The sequence below is a fragment of the Bos grunniens genome, chromosome 20 (genome assembly GCF_055505025.1).
Source record: "Bos grunniens cultivar Pamir isolate PY7600 chromosome 20, Bosgru_T2T1.0, whole genome shotgun sequence".
Taxonomy (NCBI): Eukaryota; Metazoa; Chordata; class Mammalia; order Artiodactyla; family Bovidae; genus Bos; species Bos grunniens.
Genome location: NC_141184.1, coordinates 20,300,194 through 20,322,621, shown reverse-complemented (window position 1 = coordinate 20,322,621; position 22,428 = coordinate 20,300,194). Strand labels below are relative to the sequence as shown.

The 22,428-nt window shown below is 34.3% G+C and overlaps 1 protein-coding gene across 2 annotated transcripts in view; it reads left to right on the top strand.

The window, feature by feature from the left end:
- Positions 1 to 12,408, top strand: part of CDH12 (cadherin 12) — a 1,181,755-nt gene extending 1,169,347 nt beyond the window's left edge. For both annotated transcript variants that reach the window (XM_086362520.1, XM_086362519.1), the window contains 4 exons: positions 250 to 371; positions 5,211 to 5,328; positions 7,512 to 7,763; positions 11,233 to 12,408. In XM_086362520.1, the coding sequence (XP_086218646.1) occupies positions 250 to 371; positions 5,211 to 5,328; positions 7,512 to 7,763; positions 11,233 to 11,732 (992 nt within the window). In that variant the 3' untranslated portion in view covers positions 11,733 to 12,408. The remainder of the gene's footprint in view (positions 1 to 249; positions 372 to 5,210; positions 5,329 to 7,511; positions 7,764 to 11,232) is intronic.
- The last annotated feature ends 10,020 nt before the right edge of the window (positions 12,409 to 22,428 follow it).

Sequence of the window (22,428 nt, the reverse complement as noted above, 5' to 3'; positions counted from 1 at the left end):
CTTTGGGGATGATTTTCAGGGATAAATTCTTATGTAGTGCACTGCTAGTTCTCTGACAGTGAGACAAGGAGAGTGCCCATATTCATCTTTTTATCATTTATACATGACACAATGCCTCAGTTTCCCATAAAGGAAAGGTCATCTGGATTCCATATGAATGCTGATTTTTAAATGTTAATGATATTCACTATAAAAACAATGATGGATCAGATTTTGTAATCATCTTTTCTCCTTGTATGTTTTAAACAGGTAACCCATTATTAACCAGCAGAGTCAACATATTAATTAATGTCCTAGATGTCAATGAATTTCCTCCAGAAATATCTGTGCCATATGAGACAGCTGTGTGTGAAAATGCCAAACCAGGACAGGTATCTTATCAATGTTGTTATTTAAGATTTTATAAAGACCTGCTATATGCATGTGTTTTAGGTTATGAGACCATGCATGCATATAGACATGGATCACATGTCTTCATAAAATAAACCATAAATGGTAGTATATTCTTTTGAATTAATGGCATGTGTTGCATGTGGAATTATTACCACATGGGATAAAAATGATGGCCTAGTGAATATATTCTGTATAACTAACAGTTCTAGGATTGCATATTCTGCTATTTTCTATAGACTATGAAATTTCCAAAAAACTTGTGCCTGCAAGTCCAGTAAGCAAAAAACTTTAGACTATAGTCTTCTATGATGTTCCTTACTTTGTTCACATGCTTTTATGAAGGGGTGCATAGATACTCTTAAGTCTATGAAGAATGGAAAACTTTCTCTGGTGGCCTTGAATAGAACATCTGGGTTATTCAAAATATCTGAATTACATTTTCTTACTAAGTATTACTCTGGAGGGAGGTTCTAGTGGGGAGAGCATATGAGGAAGGACCACATTGTTAATGAAAGTTACTGTCAAAATCCTAGCATTTATGTAGGTAATGGTGAGTAGCCAGCTTTTCTATAAACACTATTATAAAGGACTTCCCTGGTGGCTCAGATGGTTAAAAATCTGCCTGCAGTGAAAGAGACCTGGGTTCGATCCATGAGTCAGGAAGATTCCCTGGAGAAGGGAACGACTACCCACTCTAGTAATCTTACCTCTGGAATTCCATAGGCAAAGGAGCAACAGTTCATGGGGTTGCAAAGATAGGACATGACTGAGCAACTAACACTTTCACTTTTGTAAATGAATGAATGGAGATATGATATGATATGATGTAATATGATTAACAATAGGAACCAGGCATGAGCAGATGGTAAGAGTGTGTTATGCAATAAGAATACAATTAATCCAATATTGTGCACCTAGGTTCTGAAAGAAAAATCCATCTATATGCTTTGGTTTGATGTCTATTTTAATTTCTTTTATATATAATAACTATTTAACTACTAATTTAAGTAAATTTGAAGTTTAATTATTACCTGAGGAAATATCTTAATATTTGAAACTATATCTTTATTAAAAATGTCCTTTAATATCTAGTACTTGCTCCCATTTGAGTGTCTTCTACTGCTTCATAGAATATTTCTCGCATGGCTCTAGTCGTGATGTTCACTAGCCTTATATATATTTGATTAATATTAAATACATTTTAAAAGTTATCATTCACACTTGTTTGTTCCTAGTGCCTGGTAGCTGTATGAGATGAGTCGCTACAATTTTTTAAAAATACTTTTATTGGAGTATAGTTGGTTTTCAGTATTTAGTTTCAGGTGTACTGAAAATTGAATCAGTTATACATAGATGCATATCCATTCTTTTTCAGACTCTTTTCCCATCTTGGTTATTACAGAATATAGAGTTCCCTGTGCTATAACAATAGGTCCTTATTAGTTATATATTTAGATTGTATTTGCTAATTCTAGTTTCCAAGTGGCTACCATTTTTATCAGTGTACATGCAGAGTGTTCCCATCAGTACAGAAACTTCTAGGGCATTGTGTTGCTCTATTACCTCTTTTGATAATTTGGAGACAATTCCCTGGTAGTTCAGATGGTAAAGAATGTGCCTTCACTGCAGACTTGGGTTCAATTCCTGGGTCGAGAAGATCCTCTGGAGAAGGGAATGGCAACTCACTCCAGTATTCTTGCCTGGAGAATTCCATGAACTGAGGAACCTGATGGGCTACAGTCCATGTGGTCATAAAGAGTTGGGTATGACTGAGCAACTAACACATTAATTTCATTAACTTTATTACAGGATGACTTATTTAATCATATGTTCCCAAGTGATAAATTTGCACCTTTAACTTTAAAAAGACATATATATATATATATATATATATATATATATAAAGTTAATGCTTTATCCCTTTAAATGACGGCAAATTTTTTGCTGGATTTCATTATTTGCAAAGTTATAAGAGGCTTCCCAGGTGATACAGAAGTAAAGAATCCAACTGCCAATGTAAGAGACAAAAGAGACATGGGTTAGATACTTGGGTTGGGAAGATTTCCTGGAGTAGCAAATGGCAACCCACTCCAGTATTCTTGCCTGGAAAATCCCATGGACAGGGAAGTTTGGTCCATGGGTCTATGGTCCATGGGGTGGCAAAAGAGTTTGAAACAACTGAGCGACTGAGCACACAGACAAAAAGTTAAAAGAAGTTTGTCAAAATTTGACAACTTAGAAGTATTGACTATTTTCCAGAGCATTCCACCTGCCCCTCAAAGCTAGTCCTTTATTTTTAGGTAATGTGGGACATTGATTATATCATGGCAATCAGAATCATGTAATGCACCAATTGAAAGACTTTTGGAAATAGAACTCTAATGTTTCTATGTTTCTCGAATAAATTAAAAAATTGGGAATAGTAGAAATTATTAGAGATAACTTTATTTTCGTATACTCAAAGTGGTAAGAAATCTGTGGAATCCCTGAAAGCTCTTTTTCCTAATAATTATATGTCAAGCATTTTGTATTCTTTTGGGCCACTGTGCTTAGTCACTCAGTTGTGTCCAGCTCTTTGCAATCCCATGGACTGCAGCCTGTCAGGCTCCTGTGTCCATGGGAATTCTCTGGGCAAAAATGCTACAGTGGGTTGCCATGCCCTCCTCTAGGGGATCTTCCCAACCCAGGGATGGAACCCAGGTCTCCCACACTGCAGACGGATTCTTTACCGACTGAGCCACCAGGGAAGCCCTTTTGGCCCACATGTACAAATGAAATATAACCCTGAAATATGAGATATACAGTATATGAGCATTTTCTGCTTTTTACCCCAGCCATCCTAAGGGTCTAGAAACTATGCATAGGAACTATCTTTTTTGGATTATATAATAACTTAATATACATGTATGCATGTATATATGCCTTACCTATCTATCTCTGTGCCTGTTTCTACCTATCAAAAGAAGAGAAAAGATGATTCTACATAAGTCAATAGTGATTTATATGATGAATCAATGCAGTATTGGCCCAAGTAGTTCCTTAGGGCAATAACTCCCAAGTGTCAATTCCAGATCATTGCCAGTTTATACCAAAAAGGTCACCTCTGTATGCTATTTTAAAAGATTTTTTTGTTGTGAAGTTATTTTCTTCATAAATTTTGATGTTGATTTATTATAAAAAAATAATTATGTTAGTTGATAGCAAAGGCAAAACAAAACTTGCAAATTAATTCCCAAATAATTTAAAGAAATTTTATGGATGAGATATAGTGATCTGAGTACATAGTTTTATTTGAGGAAAATTGAAGCTTTACGGGGTATGCGTGGTAATTATTTGACTAAATTGCTGTATTCCACAACTTGGCCTTTGGTGTTGAATCCATGATACTTCTAAAGGCTAAATAGATCCTGTGTGGCTGAATCACAGTAACACTTGTTGCTGTTTAGTTGCTAAGACATGCCCATATCTGACTCTTTGCAACCTCATGGACTGTAGCCTACTAGGCTACTCTGTTCACGGGATTTCCCAGGCAAGAATACTGGAGTGGGTTGTCATTTCCTTCTCCAGGAAATCTTCCCTACCCGGAGATCAAACCCGTGTCTCCTGCACTGCAGGTGGATGCTTTACCATCTGTGTTACTAGAGAAGCCCACTTTACTCACCTGGAAACCCCCACAGTAAAATAGGCAACTGAAATTATCTTTAGAGATCCCATGATCAAATTAACAATTACCTAGTACTGAACTTGAAATCCCAGTATACATGTTGTGTACTTGTGTGTGGTCCTGTTGTGCCCAACAAAACACACAGCTATATAGAAGGCAGATAACAGTCATAAGTCTGAGTTTTAACCATGGAATAAAAACAAATAGGGGCAAATAACTCTCATGTTTAGTGGCATCAATCTAAGTGCACAGGATTATCTAAGTCCTTCCTCTGACAAATTCAAAATTAGTCTAAGAATGTGTCACCTGAGCAACACACTGCCTTCCTCTTCTGCACGCTTGTCCTGCAATTTCTTCCTGATGCAACGACATTGCATACATTAATAAATAAATACCTCAAAGCCTTTTCTATTTGTTTATTTATATAGTGAATTATCATTTTCATAGCTTGGCTCTTGAAAGTTGATCACCAAATTCCTAAGGGCATCTCACTGAAGTATTAGAATTTTAACTGTTTAGATATACCACTTTCGGGAGCAATTTAGGAAAATTTTTGAAACGAAGTTGGCCACGATTACTTCTTTAAAAAAAAAAAAAAAACTCCAAGAAAACATAATTTATATTCTCACCCACTGGTGGGGTGGGGGGAACATAACAACAAAAAACAGATGTACAGCTTCTGCTTCTTTCTCACCATTTTACTTATTTATGAAGATAAAACTCATTCTCACCAACATAATGATACTAATTTTTTTTCCTTGAAAGGACTTTTAAATAACCAGAGATTTTGTTTCCAGTAAGTATTTTCATATTTAGGCTAGAAAGCATTTACTTTGTCTAATTTAAAATGCAAGCAAGTACATTTTAATTTATTTTGATTATTAGTGAGAATTTTCAACATTGTTATTCTTTTTAGTTATGTGGGCATCGATTTACAATTATTCCATACCCTGTAATTGTACCTGCCACTATTAACTCTAAATACTTTACTGTTTATAAAAGTATTTGTAAATGATTGGCCCAATGATATAAATTCTAAAAATGTCATTTTGGTTTCCTTGCATGTTTCATTAAATATATGTATTAGCCTGGTATGTAGAGTTCCCTTTGAAATCAATGACTGATTTCAGGTCTGATCTCAACTTTGTTTCAGATAATTCAGATAGTCAGTGCCGCAGACCGAGATCTTTCACCTGCTGGACAGCAATTCTCCTTTAAATTATCACCTGAAGCTGCCATCAAACCAAATTTTACAGTTCGTGACTTCAGAAGTAAGTTTAACCACATAAAAATTTAGCTTTTATCAGGCAACTTTGTAAAAGAACACAAAGGTATAAATCAATGCTCTTCCTAAAAGTACTCAACGTCTTAAAATATAGAAATCTATATATGAGAAATACAAAATTTATGACTAACAGTAAACTCAGTGTTTAATAACCTATATAGACTATATCTAATGAGGCAAGTTACTTGCATTTATAATGGGGGTGATCCCTTAATGAGTCAGACAACTAATATACTGTCCGGGAAATTACTTTTCATCTTTTAAATATATCATTTTTTTTTACGTGTACTGCTCATGCATACAAATAATTGTTTTATTTGTATGACACATGGTATGGTGCAGGCTTTTTAGTGAAAATAATACAAGTTTTCACTGCTACTACCATCACTGTTACTAATTATTTTTTTCCTTTTTACTGTTACTAATATTATTACATCTGCTGTTATTAAAATCACTACAAAAATACAAAGGACACTGGATTAAATACATTAAGGCTGGAAACTGATCAGCTGTTCTGACTTTAGTTAACCTGTCTATAAGCCATTTAAAGAGTTTGTAACTTAAACCCAATTACCTGAGAAGTCTTTGAAAGGTTTACACGAGAGCATTTTAGCAGATCAGAATGGATCCAGTGTAGAAAACAATAGACAAAGACAAGACTATATTTGATATTATTGCATAAAATGGATGAAAGTGTCTTGAATTAGAGGCATGGCTGTGAGGATGGAGGTTAGTGACTTGGGAGATAGAGTACATAAGCTTGATGCTAGATCTCCTAGACTCCATGTAAAAATGATGAGGAATAAAACTAGTAAGACTTGAGACCATTGGCTTGGGCAACTAAGTAGACAGTCATATAATTCAGGAACCAAAGTATTGACTGTTTTCTACCATTTTATATTTGCTGGAGAATCTATATTTGGTTACTCATAATAACATAAATCAGATCACCTTTGCCTCATGATATAGTATATTCTCATGATCTAAACATGTATTTGCCACTCATGCCATTTACCATATCCTCATTTTATCTTGTTATATTTTAAGTGTAATTGGAAGTTTTTTTGGTTTAAATGGATAGATGCTTTTTCGCCTTTATTTTATGAGAGCATTTAAGTTCTACTCTTTTAGCAAATTTCATTAATACAGTACAGTGTTATCAACTACAGTCATTGTACTATAATATAGATCTTCAGACTTTATTCATCTTATAACTGAGAGTTTTTAAGCCTCTTACCAACTTTATCCCATTTCTCCCCACTTCTAGTCTCTGGCAACTATTTTTCTACTTTATATTTCTATGTGTTCTACTTTTCTTTTTTTCCTTAGATTCCCCATGTAAGTTTTATCATGCAGTATTTGTCTTTCTCTGTATGGTCTATTTCATTAGCATAATACCCTCCAGATTCATCCATGTTGTCATAAAAGGCAGGATTCCCTTCCATTTTATGACCGAATAATATTCCATTGTGTGTGTATATATGTCTATCTATCTATCTATCTATCTATCTATACATATATATCACATTTCTTTATCTGGCAATTGATGGTTATTATGATTCAAACTCCTTACAAATTTTAATGAATCTTGATGATTTAACACATTTTCTTTTCTTTTCCATGTTTCTTATGCTGTTTTAGAAAAGTGAAATGTATACATATATTCACACATATATACATATATGTAGCAAAGATATAGAGTTGGGAAAAGTAAAAAATCAGAAATAGTATATTGATATGTGTCATATTTTAAAGACTACATTCTTAGGTAATATTATATACTGATTCATCCTTTATAATCTTTGTTCTCCTAATCATGTAAGAAAGCATACACTGAGGATTGTTTTCCCTGTGAGATTTTGACATCAGAAAAAAAAAAAGTGTTTTGATACAACATGTTTCTTGTCTTGTAAACAATTTTCTATTCTTTCTCAACAGAAAATTTAATTCTTACTGCAGACAAGATTAATGTTTCTTCTTTTCCAAAGGATTTTCTTTGATTACATCTGATTACATTTAGGCAGCTTTCATAATGATAAAAGAAAGAATTGAAATATGGATGTATTTTACTGACTCAAGAAGAGTTTCCTACCATTTAACAGATACCAACTTGAAGATTTGAAGTGATACTCATAGTAACCATCTTACCATACGTGTTATGTTTTGTAGACAACACAGCTGGAATTGAAACCCGAAGAAATGGATACAGCCGCAGGCAGCAAGAGTTGTATTTCCTCCCCATAGTAATAGAAGACAGCAGTTATCCTGTCCAGAGCAGCACAAACACAATGACTATTCGAGTCTGTCGATGTGACTCTGATGGTACCATCCTGTCTTGTAACGTGGAAGCAATTTTTCTACCTGTAGGACTTAGCACTGGGGCTTTGATTGCAATCCTTCTTTGCATTGTTATACTCTTAGGTTGGTTTCAATATTAATCACGTATTCTCTTTCTCTCCCTTGTCTGTGTATCTCTCTCCTCATTTTACTATGTAAATCAGTGTTTATTCATTGAGCTGCTGCATATAGATAGAAGGAAGACTATCTATACTGAATTATAGTTTTATTAATTTTCTACTTCCTACCACATGGAAATATACCAATAGAAATAAATATCACCAAAAGTATGTTCAAGCCCTAGGGAATTTTCAAGTATGAACAAACAGTTTGTGGCACTTGGTGCAATGAACTTTTCTATCCCATTTGCAGCAGCAGTTTTAAATTCATGTTTTTACATCCTGGTAATTGTTGTATTGTAGAATCTTTAAAATGACACTAGACAAAGAGTAGTTGTCCAATACTGGTTCAATAAAGAATTAAAGAAAAGAGAAAGCCCAGGAAAGAAGTAAAGACACCTCTGAATTTGTTTTTTTCTGTCTAAAGTGCTGGCCAGAAGCAATTCTTATTCCACTTTTCTCAGATCTCCTTACATCAAAACTCTCACCATTCCCACTAGGACAGAACAGAATACACTAAAATACCGAGAAGCACAGCAAAGGGAAAGGATTGAAGAAAATGTATTCTGTAACATCTCTGTGAGAATGAAAACCTACTTCAGGGGCTTCCCTCTTCCATCAACTTTGTTCAGCTGACTCTGTTTCATTTATTCATCCTCTACTGGATTCACACAAAAAAAGAGATTTTTTAAAATTTTTATTTTTCCAGTCATTCCTTTAAATGAATATTGCAACAGAGGTACAGTTGGGCTCTGTGGAATCAGCTTATATCTATGCATGTGTATTATTTAACCAAAATATTCTGACAAATGTACATACATACCTTTATCTCTGGGATAGAAAATAAAAATTTAAAGTACTTACTAGGATATGTGGCTTGGACGGTAAAAAATCCACCTGCAATGAGGAAGCCCGGTTTTGATTCCTTGATCAGGAAGGTCTCCTGGAGGAGGGCATGGCAACCCACTCCAGTATTCTTGCCTGAAAAATCCCATAAACAGAGGAGGCTGGTGGGCTAAAGTCCATGGAAGAGTTGTACATGACTGAGGCAACTTAGCACACACATGCTAAGTATTTAGCAAGTGTCCACCTTGCAGCTAGGTGTGAATTGCTGGTACACAGCTATGAATGTTGACACTCAGTCTTGCCATGGGGTCTGCTTACAAATCCATCTATTTGATCTCTGTAGCCAATCTCAGATCCCTTTAGATCATCTTATTCTTAGCCATTTTATATATTTCCTAGGGTGAGTGAAAGCATGAGAATCTTGTGGTGCCCGGTAACTTCTATTTGACTCTCAAGCACATCTAATCAGTGTCTTTTTTAGTCATGGCAACTCTAAAGCCATTTTATACATATGCTGGTCTCTCTATGAGATTTAAACTCTCTCACATACACTTTGGATGAATAAACCATAGTGTTTTCAGTTCTGAGATCTTCATAAAGCCCAGAAGTGAAAAGTGTTGAACATCTCTTCAAAACCCATTGTACAGAAGCTCTACCTTTATCTCCTCTATCTTCCTCCTTAATTTTGGAAGAAAAGGGAATAAACTTGCTTTAATCATCATGTAGTCTCCTACTTTCTAATCCTGTGACAAGATCTTCCTTCCAAACACTGTTGTGTTAAACACATTTGGCTTTAAATCTATTGCCACTGCTATGGAGGAGAGGGGAGAATTATTCCAGGCAAAATTGAGCACTGACTTAATGGTGTGAATCTGTTTATTCACTCATAAAAAATATATATATTGAAACAATGATGACCATAAGTTGATGGGGAAAAAAAGAGATATTCAATGATAAGAGTCTACAAATTAAGTATTTTAAAGTATGATCTTGTTTAAAGAAGGTCAGCTGATTACTAGGCATTTAGTTTGGAGAATATCTCAATATGGTAAGACACAGAATTTAAATAATTTGTAGCCTTGCTTGACATAATTTGGAAAGCTGACTCTTATATTGTATATTCTTTCTCTTTTTCTCTTGTTTAATGCTTTTAAAAGTGACTTTTCTCTGATTTGTATTTATTTCATTAGAAATAAAGCAATGTTAACACAATGTAAATCTAGACATGAATAATATCTAAGTGTCAGTTATGGGCAACAAAATTCAAGTTTTACTGTGTGCTAAATCACTTCAGTCACGTCCAACTCTTTGCCACCCTATAGACTGTAGCCCTCCAGGCTCTTCTGTCCATGGAGTTCTCTAGCCAAAAATACTGGAGAGGTTTGCCATGCCCTCCTCTATGGGATCTTCCCAACCCATGGATTGAAATTGGGTCTCTTATGTCTCCTGCATTGGCAGGCAGGTTCTCTTACACTAGAGCCACCTGGGAAGGCCCCCAAGTTTTATTGTGTGTGCTTAGTCACTCATTGAATCTGACTCTTTGCGACCCCATGGACTGTAGCTCGCCAGGCTCCTCTGTCCCTGAGGATTCTCAAGGCAAGAATACTGGAGTGGGTTGCCATGCCCTTCTTCAGGGGATCTTCCCAACCCAGGGATCGAACCCAAGTCTCCTGCATTGCAGGCAGATTCTTTACTGTCTGAGCCATCAGGGATGCCCAAGAATGCAGGAGTGGGTAGCCTATCCCTTCTCCCGGAGATCTTCCTGATCCAGGATTCGAACTGGTGTCTCTTGAATTGCAGGCTGATTCTTTACCAGATGAGGTACCAGGGAAGACCCAAGTTTTATTACTTCAATGCTATACAGTTCTATGTATGACTGGACAAACCATTCTTCTTTTCTTTATTTTTTTCTTTTTTAAATTAATTATTTATTAGAGTATAGTTGATTTACAGTGGTATGTTAGTTTCAGTATATAGAAAAGTGAAGTGGCATTCATACACATATATCCACTTGTTTTTAGGTTCTTTTTCCATATAGGTCATTACAAGATATTGCCTACAGTCCCCTGTGCCACATCATAGGTTCTTATTCATTATCTATTTTATATATAGTAGTGTGTATATGTCAATTTCATCTCCCAATTTCTCTCTTCTGCCTTTCTCCCTTGGTAACCAAAAGTTTGTTTCCTACATCTGTGACTCTATTTCTATTTTGTAAATAGGTCTATTTATGCCATTTTTAAAAAAAATTCAGCATATAAATTATGTTGAATTATTTGCCTTTCTCTGCTTTTTTTAATTTTGTAAAAAATTACCTGACACTGAGATATTTAAACATATGTCAAATATAAGGCTACCGTTATTAGAATTTGTGAGTTTTGTCATGTTTTCACTTTAGTTACAATTTAAAAATGAAACTGAATTTAAACAATGAAAATCAGCATAGGTAGGATCCATACAGATTGCAATATGTGTACTTTGAAAATAACAGGATGTCATTAAAAAACTCAGCCAGCCCTGATCAATTTAATTTCTTATGGAGAGATGAGCAGACATAGTCTCACTTTGCCTTTTTTGTCTTGTTCTAGCCATAGTTGTGCTGTATGTAGCTCTGAGAAGGCAGAAGAAGAAAGACACCTTGATGACCTCTAAGGAAGACATCAGAGACAACGTTATCCATTATGATGATGAAGGAGGTGGGGAGGAGGACACCCAGGCTTTCGACATTGGTGCTCTGAGAAACCCAAAAGTGATTGAAGATAACAAAATTCGCAGGGATATAAAACCAGACTCTCTCTGTTTACCTCGTCAGAGACCACCAGTGGAAGATAACACAGACATAAGGGATTTCATTAATCAAAGGCTACAAGAAAATGATGTGGACCCCACAGCCCCTCCATATGATTCACTGGCAACATATGCCTACGAAGGCAGCGGATCAGTAGCCGACTCTCTTAGCTCCATAGAGTCTCTGACCACAGAAGCAGACCAGGACTACAACTACCTGACAGACTGGGGACCCCGCTTTAAAGTCTTGGCAGACATGTTTGGAGAAGAAGAGAGTTATAACCCTGATAAAGTCACTTAGAGGAGAGGCAAAGGTTAAAACACAGCCAACAGAAGAAATTTAAGGGAAAGGAACATAAATAGAAATCACGTGCGTGCACATGCACGCGTACACACACGCACACACACACACACACACACATACACACACAGGGCTTTCTAGGACAAGATTCCTTTGATTATCTGGTTTCTAGCAAGTTGCTATATTTATCATATTGTCAGTTTGGGTTTTTTCTGCCAACACAAGATAAATCCTCTAGTGTGTACTTGCTTGGTTTGTTTTGTTCTTTTGGAAACACACTGAGACAAGCTCAGGCCTATTCAATACAATTTACTGACGTGACAACCTAGAACGAAGATAGCTATGTGGCATCACGGTGGAAGAGTGTTAGATTTTTCTTAATTCCACTAAAGTGCCTATTGAAACTTATCATTTAAAGCAGTGTAGACTACTCTCTGCTGTGATGGCATTGCAGGATTCAGACATAGAGGACATAAAACAAAGACACTGTCTTTATGTCAAGGAGCAATAGCAACATGCCGACTTCTCATTCCTTTTAAGGAAAGAAGAAGAAAACTTTCTGAACTCCATCTTCTTATAATTAAACTGCTCTTTTTTCTTTTTTTAAATGTATGCCAATATATATTTGTTTTTTCCTACCCTTTCAGAAAATTGAAATAAATGCGATAATAACAAAGTCAATATGTAAGTCCCAAACTTTAAAAGCAATGTTTGATCTTAATATTAGTTCCTATTAAAAGTGTTCATGAAAATGTTAATTGTTTTCCAAAGAAATAAAATTTTTAAAAAGAAAATTAAAAAAAAAAAACTCTTTATAAAAGAAGCCTCAGGCTGAAATTCAGATGAAAATAAATATTGGTTTTGTTTTAATATTGTGCCAATGCGTGAAAGGTTGGTTTTAACAAATCTTCAGATCATTGCAGTCTTCAGTCATACCAAAAATTTAAGTTGTGTTATTATGAAACATTTTTGGGGAAAATTTCATTGATTTAAACAAGGGAAGAGAAATTTATATACAGTTTCTCAGAGTTTCTTACAAGCTAGTGATTCTTTGATGAGCCAGGAAGATAAAACATTTATCAAATAATGCAGAATGGATTTATAGAATTTCTAAATATATTAATAATTACCAAACAAATGAAACATCAGGAACTTTGAAAAATTCAAACCAAATATAACACCTAAATGTACATTAATGCAAGATCTGGCAGTTGATTTATTTATTTTATTAACATGAATTTCAATTTGGAACATCATTCTATTGGAGCTCAGAGTTACTTCTTTACCCTATTATCTGCAATTCTAATATAAACAATATCATGACTCTCCTTTGTAGAAAACAACTTACTTTTTAGTTTGATAAAGTTTCTCAGAAATACTAGATTTTATAAGCAGACAAGTAAGCTGCACTCATATACTGATACATCACTTTTAAGTGAACTTTACAATATCTAGAAAGGCCCTTAACAAAACAGGTAACTACCTATAAAGTAAGAATATATTTTCTTAATATTATAACTATACAAGTGACTACTGAAATATTAAAACAATATATAGGAAAAATAAAAGTTACTTATGAACCCTTTCTGAAGACATCATCTATATCCAGCTGCGTTTCTGAAATATTTATACGTATTTGTATTGCAAAGTGTGAAAGGAAACATTCACATATGGGGAAAATGGGTAGAAATAGAAGTCATGTAGGCAGATTGTATTCAGTCCTATTCATTATTAAATGCTTGCTTCAGAAATAAATATCTGATAGTTATGTTGTGCCAATTTGGCCATCTGAATCTGCATTTCCCGTTGTTCTTTTGGTGTCTCATAACTGCAGACTCTGCTTGCCTTCCTTATCAAGATCAATGGTTCTTCCCCACTTTGATGGCTATACCTTTGTCTCATCGCAGGGAACTGTATTCAGTCTTGATGGAGTGTGATAATTTGCAATATACTTTGCTTTGGGAAGTGTTCATGTAATTTTTTTAAAAAGCTGATGATTCCATAACTATTTTGAAGGAAAAAAATATGTCAACTTCTGGGTCTGCCCCAAGCTGGTGATTCCGTAACTATTCTGAAGGAAAAAAATATGTCAACTTCTGGGTCCGCCCCAGCAACATGACTGGCTATGCCATGATGCAAGGTCCTTTGAAGAAGGTTACTATGCAAATCACTTCCAGCTGATTCTTGTCAACAATGAATGCTTGTTGCACCTTGCTAGAGAATCTGACTGCCTCTGCATGTATTTATATGTCAGAAGCAATGATGACACAAAGAAGACAGGGGAAGTAGGTCATTTCAAGGCACGTGACTGAGATACTAAGCAAGCACATGAAATTGGTGGGTCTTACTTGTACCAAATGAATAAGAAAATAATACCTTTTCTCAGTATCTCTATCTTTTATGTTTGCTAAATCACTGAATTCATTTGTTAGGGCTGCCATGACAAAGCAATGCAGACTAGGTGACTTGAACAACTTTTTCCCTGCAGTTCTGGAAGTTAGAAGTCTAAGCTCAAGGGTCTGTAGAGTTTTCTTCCCAGGGTCTCTTTCCTTGGCTTTTCCATAGTTGTCTTTTCTTCATTTCACTGCATTTTTTTGTCCCCCCCGCCCAACCCCCACCCGGGCTCATTTCTCTTCTCTAAGAACAGCAGTCACACTGAGCCCACTCACATGACTTCTTTTTTTTAATCTTCGTTAACTCATTAAAGGTCCTTTCTCCAAATATAGTCATATTCTAAGGTACTGATGATTCAGTTCAGTTCAGTTCAGTCACTCAGTCATGTCCGACTCTTTGCGACCCCATGAATCGCAGCATGCCAGGCCTCCCTGTCCATCACTATCTCCCAGAGTTCACTCAGACTCACATCCATCAAATCAGTGTTGGTTAGGACTTCAAAATATGAATTTTATGGGGATGCATTTAGCCCATAAGAACCATACAGATGTTAACAGGAAAAAAAATAAAAAAACATATTTGATTTACAACAAAGAGACATACAAATTAAAGTGAAAAAAGGAAAAAAATAAAAATCACGAAAGGAAATAAGTTCATGTACAATGGGAAACTGCAAATGTGACAAGGTGAGCAGAGGTCTTTTGGTGCTCGTAAATTAGGAATATTATGGTACATCATTCACACTACTGAAAGCACTGGGCCTAATATTTCAATACTTGTAAATATCTGGAGATTCATTTTTATTTATAATATCGCAGTAAACGGCCTTCATTCAGGAGTTAAACAATATAAAAGTGCTTAAAATTTACATGGCAAGGGGTTGGCAATAATTATGCATAACTTTATAATTACATTGCATGTTTACCTTTACAGAAGTGTATGTGTACATATTCTATGTAATATATGTATGTTACTTACATATTTTGAAAAATGTAATCTTTGTGGTCAAAGAAGTATTAGATCAACACATGAGTGAAACAGTGGTATGATTCACTAGAAAAAAATTTAAATTTTATTTTGTACCAATTCTATCACTAACTGTAAAAGTCATTTGGGGTCAGAACCTTAAACTTCCTGTGATCTATCCTCTTTGGCAAAATGAATTTGTTGCTCTTGGTGTTATTTACATTCCTCTGAAATTTCTTAACTCTTAAGTTCTAGTTGCATTTACATGAAATCCATTAAATAGTTTACGTATTTATTACATAAAACTATGAGAATCATAGAAATCTTTAAAACATAAGTGACAAGCTTCTTTGAATTATGGGTATGATTGGTTGTACATGGACTCACCATGTTCCATGGTAGAAGAGCTAGACAACTACTTCTTTTTTTTTTGTATTTTTTATTTTTTAACTTTACAGTATTGTATTGGTTTTGCCATATAAACTTCTTAAGTAACAGCTGTTAAAATTCTTCATCAAGATGGAATGGCAGAGGTGTGCATAGAAAGAAATGTTAAAATATAACCCTAATCTTGAGCCAAAGAGGAAGAACTAGTGTTTTGAAGAAAAGATTAGAAAGGGTATGTTATTCCTTGTCTTTAAGAGGAGGACATTTTAAAAGTCCTTGGACAGGACTTCCCTGGTGGCTCAGTGATGAATATGCTGCCACTTCAGGAGACAAGAGTTCAATCTCTGGTCTGGGAAGATCCCACGTGCCATGGAGCAACTAAACCTTTATGCTCTACAACTACTGAACCTGTGCTCTAGAGCCTGGGAGCCATGACTGCTGAAGCCCGCACACCCTAGAGCCTGTACTCTGCAACAAGGGAAGCCAACACAATGAGAAGTCCGAGCATTCCAACTTCAACTAGACAAGAACCTGTGCAAAAACAAAGACCCAGCACAGCCAAAAATAAATAAATAAAATTATAAAAATAATAATGAAATTCACTGGACAAGTTTTGGTAACTGTTGTATTAAAATGAGAATTCCTGGATATTCCATGGTAGTTCAGTGGTTAGGATGTTGTGTTATCATTGTGTCTGGGGTTCAGTCCCTGGCTGGGGAACTAAGATCCCCACAAGCTGTGCAGAGTGGCCATGAAAAAAAAATGAAGTAAAACAAAATAAGAATTTTAAAAAACAAAAGCAAATATGCTAGCACTATATTTGAGGCAATTTCCAAGTATTGAGGGATCTGAAAAGAACTAATAAAATGTCAGCACATTACATCAGTTTAGCTCCTAAGAGAAAAAGAGTGAGAGTAGATAATTTTGTAAATCTCTCTCCATGTTTGAGAATTTCTGTTGACTCTTTTGTATGAAAAAAAGAAAGTGAAAGTGTTAGTCACTCAGTTATGTCCAACTCTTTGGGTTTCCACGCAGTCTGTGGGAACCCAAAGAGTTGGACACAACTTAGCAACTAAACCACCACCACCAGCCAGCCATTCCCTTCTCCAGGGGATCTTCCTGACCCAGGATCGAACTAGTGTCTCCTGTGCTGCAGGCAGATTCTTTATTGTGTGAGCCACCAAGGAAGACTCTCATCTAATGTACAGTTTAGCTAAGTACACAATTACGACTTGGAATTATTTTTCCAAGAATCTGAGAATTTTTTCCCTTATAACCATTGCTATAAAACAGTATACACACACATGCACATATATATATAATTAAATGATAATTGCAATTTGCAGTATGTTTTTGATTGCCTCTTAATCCTTTTATTCAAGTCCCTTATATTTAGTAGCATAGTGGATTTTCACAGCTATCAGTCAGTGATTAAATTTCTCAAAAAGGAGTTAAACTTCATGAGGAATTTAATGTGTTTTTTTTGTTTGTTTGCTTTTATTGCCCAACTTTAAGATGAATAAATGGAAAATAGTGTGTTCAAACAACTTGCGCAGAAGCAATAAATAATAAATGAATAGATGGCAAAGGCTTTCAATCGTGAAGAGTTTAAGTACATTTATTTTCAATTTCCATTCTGGGCTTCTCCTCACTATATTCCACATTCTACACCATTACATGTTACATCACAATGGCAAGTGTTATTAACACAAAATCCTGGGAATTCCTGGTCATACTACAAAATAATATTGTATTTTCTTAAGAAAATGAAAAAAAACTTAAATGTCTTTGAATTTGAAATCAATATTACTCAATAATTATTATTATTGAGTAATCAATATTACTCAGTAACCAGGATGTTAAGACACAGCAGTCGCCCACAATACAATTAAGAAATCAATTATACATGAAAGTACTGAACTCTATGTTATTAAGAATCAGTGTATCTGATATGACATCAGTTTTCGCTTTCTTTTAAATATTCATATTAACAATGTATTTACATGTGTACATATATATGCATAAATATATATATTTATATATACATATATATGCATATACACATATATATATTATCCTGACCTTAACTTTCTTGAATTTTCAATCCAATTTTTTCTATTTTCCTTTCCTATGTGTATAAATATACTTTAGTTCTTGTTTTTGTTGTTGTTGTTTAGTCACTAAGTTGTGACTGACTCTTGCAACCCTATGGGCTGTAACCCACCAGACTCCTCTGTCCATGTGATTTTCCAGGCAAGAATACTGCAGTGGGTTGCCATTTTCTTCTCCAGAGGATCTTCCTGACCCAGGGATCAAACTCGCATCTCCTGCATTGGCAGGGAGACTCTTTACCCCTGAGCCATCAGGGAAACCCATTTTAGTTCTAACCATCACTTAAATCTCCAACTTTTAAATTCAACTTATACCTCTCCCAGTCCATCATTCACTGACCATGATATTTGCCATGATTGAAAACTCCAGTATGTCATCACTGAAAATTACCTGAGAAAATCAGTAATTCTCCTTTTCTCCTCTTCTGCTCTGTCAATGTTTTAAAAAATGAGACAGCAATAATATTAATAAAGAGGTGGTCATCACTGCATATATACTTTGCAAAAATATACTACAAAAATTTAATGCTCACAATCTTTTATGAATTGCATTATTGTTTTATATATATATATATTTATTTATTTTTGCACAGGAATAAACTAGGCTGAGACACGTGAAGGAACTTGTTTACTTGGCAAAGGACCCTAGTAAAACTATGATATGTGCGTTTCAGCCCTTATCCCATGAGATGTGGTATACCCAACTTTCACCTCACTCACATATAACTGACCTTTTAACAATCTGAGGTCTGTTCTGTGTTCCTACTACACTTGCTTGAGGTTCCCTTGCAAATTTGTAACTGAAAACCCCAATGATCCTTCCTTTCTATTTTCAAAATATCTCTAGAGTTAAGCATATCATATCTCACTTTCAATTTTTACCTCCACCTTTCAACTCATTCACTTTTTGTTTCTTCTTTTAATGCTTCTCACACAGTCTACATAAATAACCCTGTAGGGTCTTCCCATCTGTTCTCATTTCTTTTTGTCAACATTGGAAGATCTCCTGTTATAATCTTGTTTTTCATCCTTGTACAAATATTATTCAGTGAATCGTTAAATCTCTATTTATATGTTTGCTCTTTAAGTAAGATGAGGAAGTTTTACTTATATACACTTGCTACTTTCTGAATACATATACCTGGCCAACTCATTGGCTTCAAATTCACTGGATACGAGTGTATTTCTTAATCTGTCAGAGTTAAGTATTTGTGTTGTTATTTGGGTTTGGAACTGTCCTTCTGCATCCTCTCTCTCTCTCTCTCTCTCTCTATATATATATATATATATATATTATATATAAATTATATATATTAAATATATTTAAATATATTAAATATATATTAAATATAAATTATATATATTTAAATTTGTTAAATCAAGTATGAATGTTTCTTTTTATTTCTAGTTTACTGAGATCTTTAAAATTATGAATGGCTGTTAAATTTTGTCAATATTTTCTGTTAAATGTTACAATCAAATGATTTTTCTTTGTTATCCTAATGATATGTTTGCTGACTTTATTTTTTTGGGCTCCAAAATCACTGCAGATGGTGACTGCAGCCATGAAATTAAAAGACGCCTACTCCTTAGAAGGAAAGTTATGACCAACCTAGACAGCATATTAAAAAGCAGAGACATTATGTTGCCAACAAAGGTCCATCTAGTCAAGGCTATAGTTTTTTTCAGTAGTCATGTATGGATGTGAGTGTTGGACTATCAAGAAAGCTGAGCACCAAAAAATTGATGCTTTTGAACTGTGGTGTTGGAGAAGACTCTTGAGAGTCCCTTGGATTGCAAGGAGATCCAACCAGTCCATCCTGAAGTAGATCAATCCTGAGTGTTCACTGGGAGGACAGATTTTGAAGCTGAAACTCCAATACTTTGGCCACCGGATGTGAAGAGCTGACTCATTTGAAAAGACCCTGATCGTGGGAAAGATTGAAGGCAGGAGGAGAAGGGGACGACAGAGGATGAGATGGTTGGATGGCATCACTGACTCAATGGACATGAGTTTGGGTAAACTCCGGGAGTTGGTGATAGACAGGGAAGCCTGGCGTGCTGCAGTCCATGGGGTGGCAAAGAGTCAGACAGGATGGAGGAACTGAACTGAACTGAACATTGTTATTTAATTGCTAAGTCATGTCCAACTCTTTTGCAACCTCATGGACTGTAGCCCATCAGGCTCCTCTGTCCATAGGATTCTCTAGGCAAGAATACTGGAGTGGGTTGTCATTCCCTTTTCTAGGGGATCTTCCTGATTCAGGGATCAAACCCGAAGTTTTTGCATTGCTGGTAGATCCTTTACCACTGAGCCACTGGGGAACTGATATGATGGTTAAATAGCCTCAACTTTGAATGAATCATATTTGTTTTCATATACATATATCACGTGAATATCAAAACCAGAAAGGTCATTAAAAGAAATGAAAGAGATAAAAATTCTCTATAATTAATAGCATACCAAATCCAATTACATTTAAAATATAGTAGTCTTTATTTTCCCTTTTTTTACAGTCATTTCTGGTTTTGATATTGGGGTACTGTTGATCTCACAAAATGAATTATTACTATTATTACTTCTCAGTGTATTTTCTGGAAAATATTGTGTACAATTATTATTATTTAACTGCTTGGTACAATTACCCAGAGACATAATTTAGGCCTATTACATTTCTTGCTAGATGTTTATTAATTATGAATTTATTTAATGGATTCAGTATTATCTAGTTTATTTATTTCTTTTTGTATGCGTTCTGGAGTTTGTTTCATTAAGGAATTAATCCACTTTAAGTTATCAAATTTGTGGGCATAGATTTGTTCACAGTGTTCATTTATTATCATGTTGAGATCTGTAGATCTATAATGATGACCTCCTTTCTTTCATTTCATACATTATTCATTTGTGTCTTCTCAACTTTTTTTTTTTTCCTGGTTAGACTGGTAGGAGTTTTATCAATTTTATTGATCTTTTCAAAGAACCAGGCTTTGTTTTTATTGAATTTTCTTTTTTTTAAATTGGAGGATAATTGCTTTACAATGTTGTGCTTGTTTCTGCAGTACAACAATGCAAATAAATCATAATTTACATATATATATGTGGAAATAAGAATTAGAAAATTAAATACAGGGATGGGAGTGGGGAGGGATGTTCCAGAGGGAGGAAGTATATATGTAGGTCTGTATGTATATACATGCATGCATATACGTACATATGGTATATTTTCTAATTTTATATGTATGTATTTATAAATACATATATGTTTTAATTTTGTATTTTATTTGAAGAATTTTAAACTTAAATTGTTATTTTCACAGTTCTCCATGATAGAGCCTTAGATTATTTACTTTAGATCTCTTTTCTTTTCTGATATATACACTTAAGGCCATATATTTCCCTCTACACACTATTTTCACTGCATTTCTCAAATTCTAAAGAGTTGCACTTTCATTTTTGTTTAATTCAAAACATAATTTTAATTTATTTGGAAACTCCTGAAATCCATGTGTCATTTAAAAAGTGTTGTTTAATTTCTAAACATTTAATTTTTTTTTCAGTTTTGTTTCTGTTACTGATTCCTACTCTAATTCCGTTATGAGCTGAGAACATTTTGTGTGATTTTAAAATGTTATTAAGGTGTGTTTATAGCACAGAAAAAGATCTGTCTTGATAATTGTCCCATTTCACCTTGAGAAGAATGTTTCTTCTACTACCTCTGGATGGAATACTCTATAAATGTTCATTAGGAAATGTTACTGATAGAGCCATTCAGAGATGTCTGTCTTACTGATTTTTCTCCTCCTTTATCTATCAGCTACTGACAAAGAGATGTTGAAGCATCCGATAAAGAGAATGGCTTTTTCTATTTCTCCTTTAATTTCTATCCATTTTTGCCTTACATATATATTTAAGATAATAAATCTTCTTGGAGAGTTGATTGCTTCTTTATGTCTGATAAATTCCTTTTTTAAAAATCTCTAATAATTTCCTTTTGCTGTGTTCTGAAGTCTGCTTTGTCTGAAATTCAATATAGTTACTCTAGCTTTCTTTTGATTATTATTAGCATGAATATCTTTATATACTCCTATACTTTATGCCTCATGGCATCTTTATGATTTAAAGTCATTTTCACTTATATACAAAAATATTATTCTGTGTGTTTTTAATCTTTTCTGATAATTTCTGACTTTTAATTGATATTTTTAGAACATTATATAGAAGTCCTTCTGTGTGGTGGGAAGATATTGAAAAGTGGGAGCATTCTATAATCTTCACATTAAATCTCAATGTATCAGTAAGACTGTGTCTCAAGTGTATGACCTTTGAAAGTATTTTTTCAGTGTTACAGTGTTTAAAAAAAAAAAACAAAACCTTACCTTTACTCTCTTCAGTGTTTACCAATCTATTTTCAAAAATTTTGAAATGAATTGCGTGAGAAAATCCTCATTCTGTGCTAATATATGCACTCATATATCAGTGCAATAATTTTCTTCATATAAAATATGTACTTAATATAAGAAACCAAATTTTCACTAATCTAAATAAATTATAATAAAATATAATAGAAGTCTTTACATAAAAAGATTGAAATACATTAAACATTCCACTCTAGTGTTCATTCATTATGAATTCTAAATGTGATTCCTTACATGTGTCTGTACATATTTGCATACACACATATATATATATCATTTAAAATATTGCATGTGGTGGATCTATCATTTCTTAAATTTAGTAACATTATTAAGCGAGGGTAGAATTTGATATTTTATAACTGCTAAATATACATTTTTTTCTTTTTTTAATGAAACAAAGATGAATATTTTTAATGATAAAA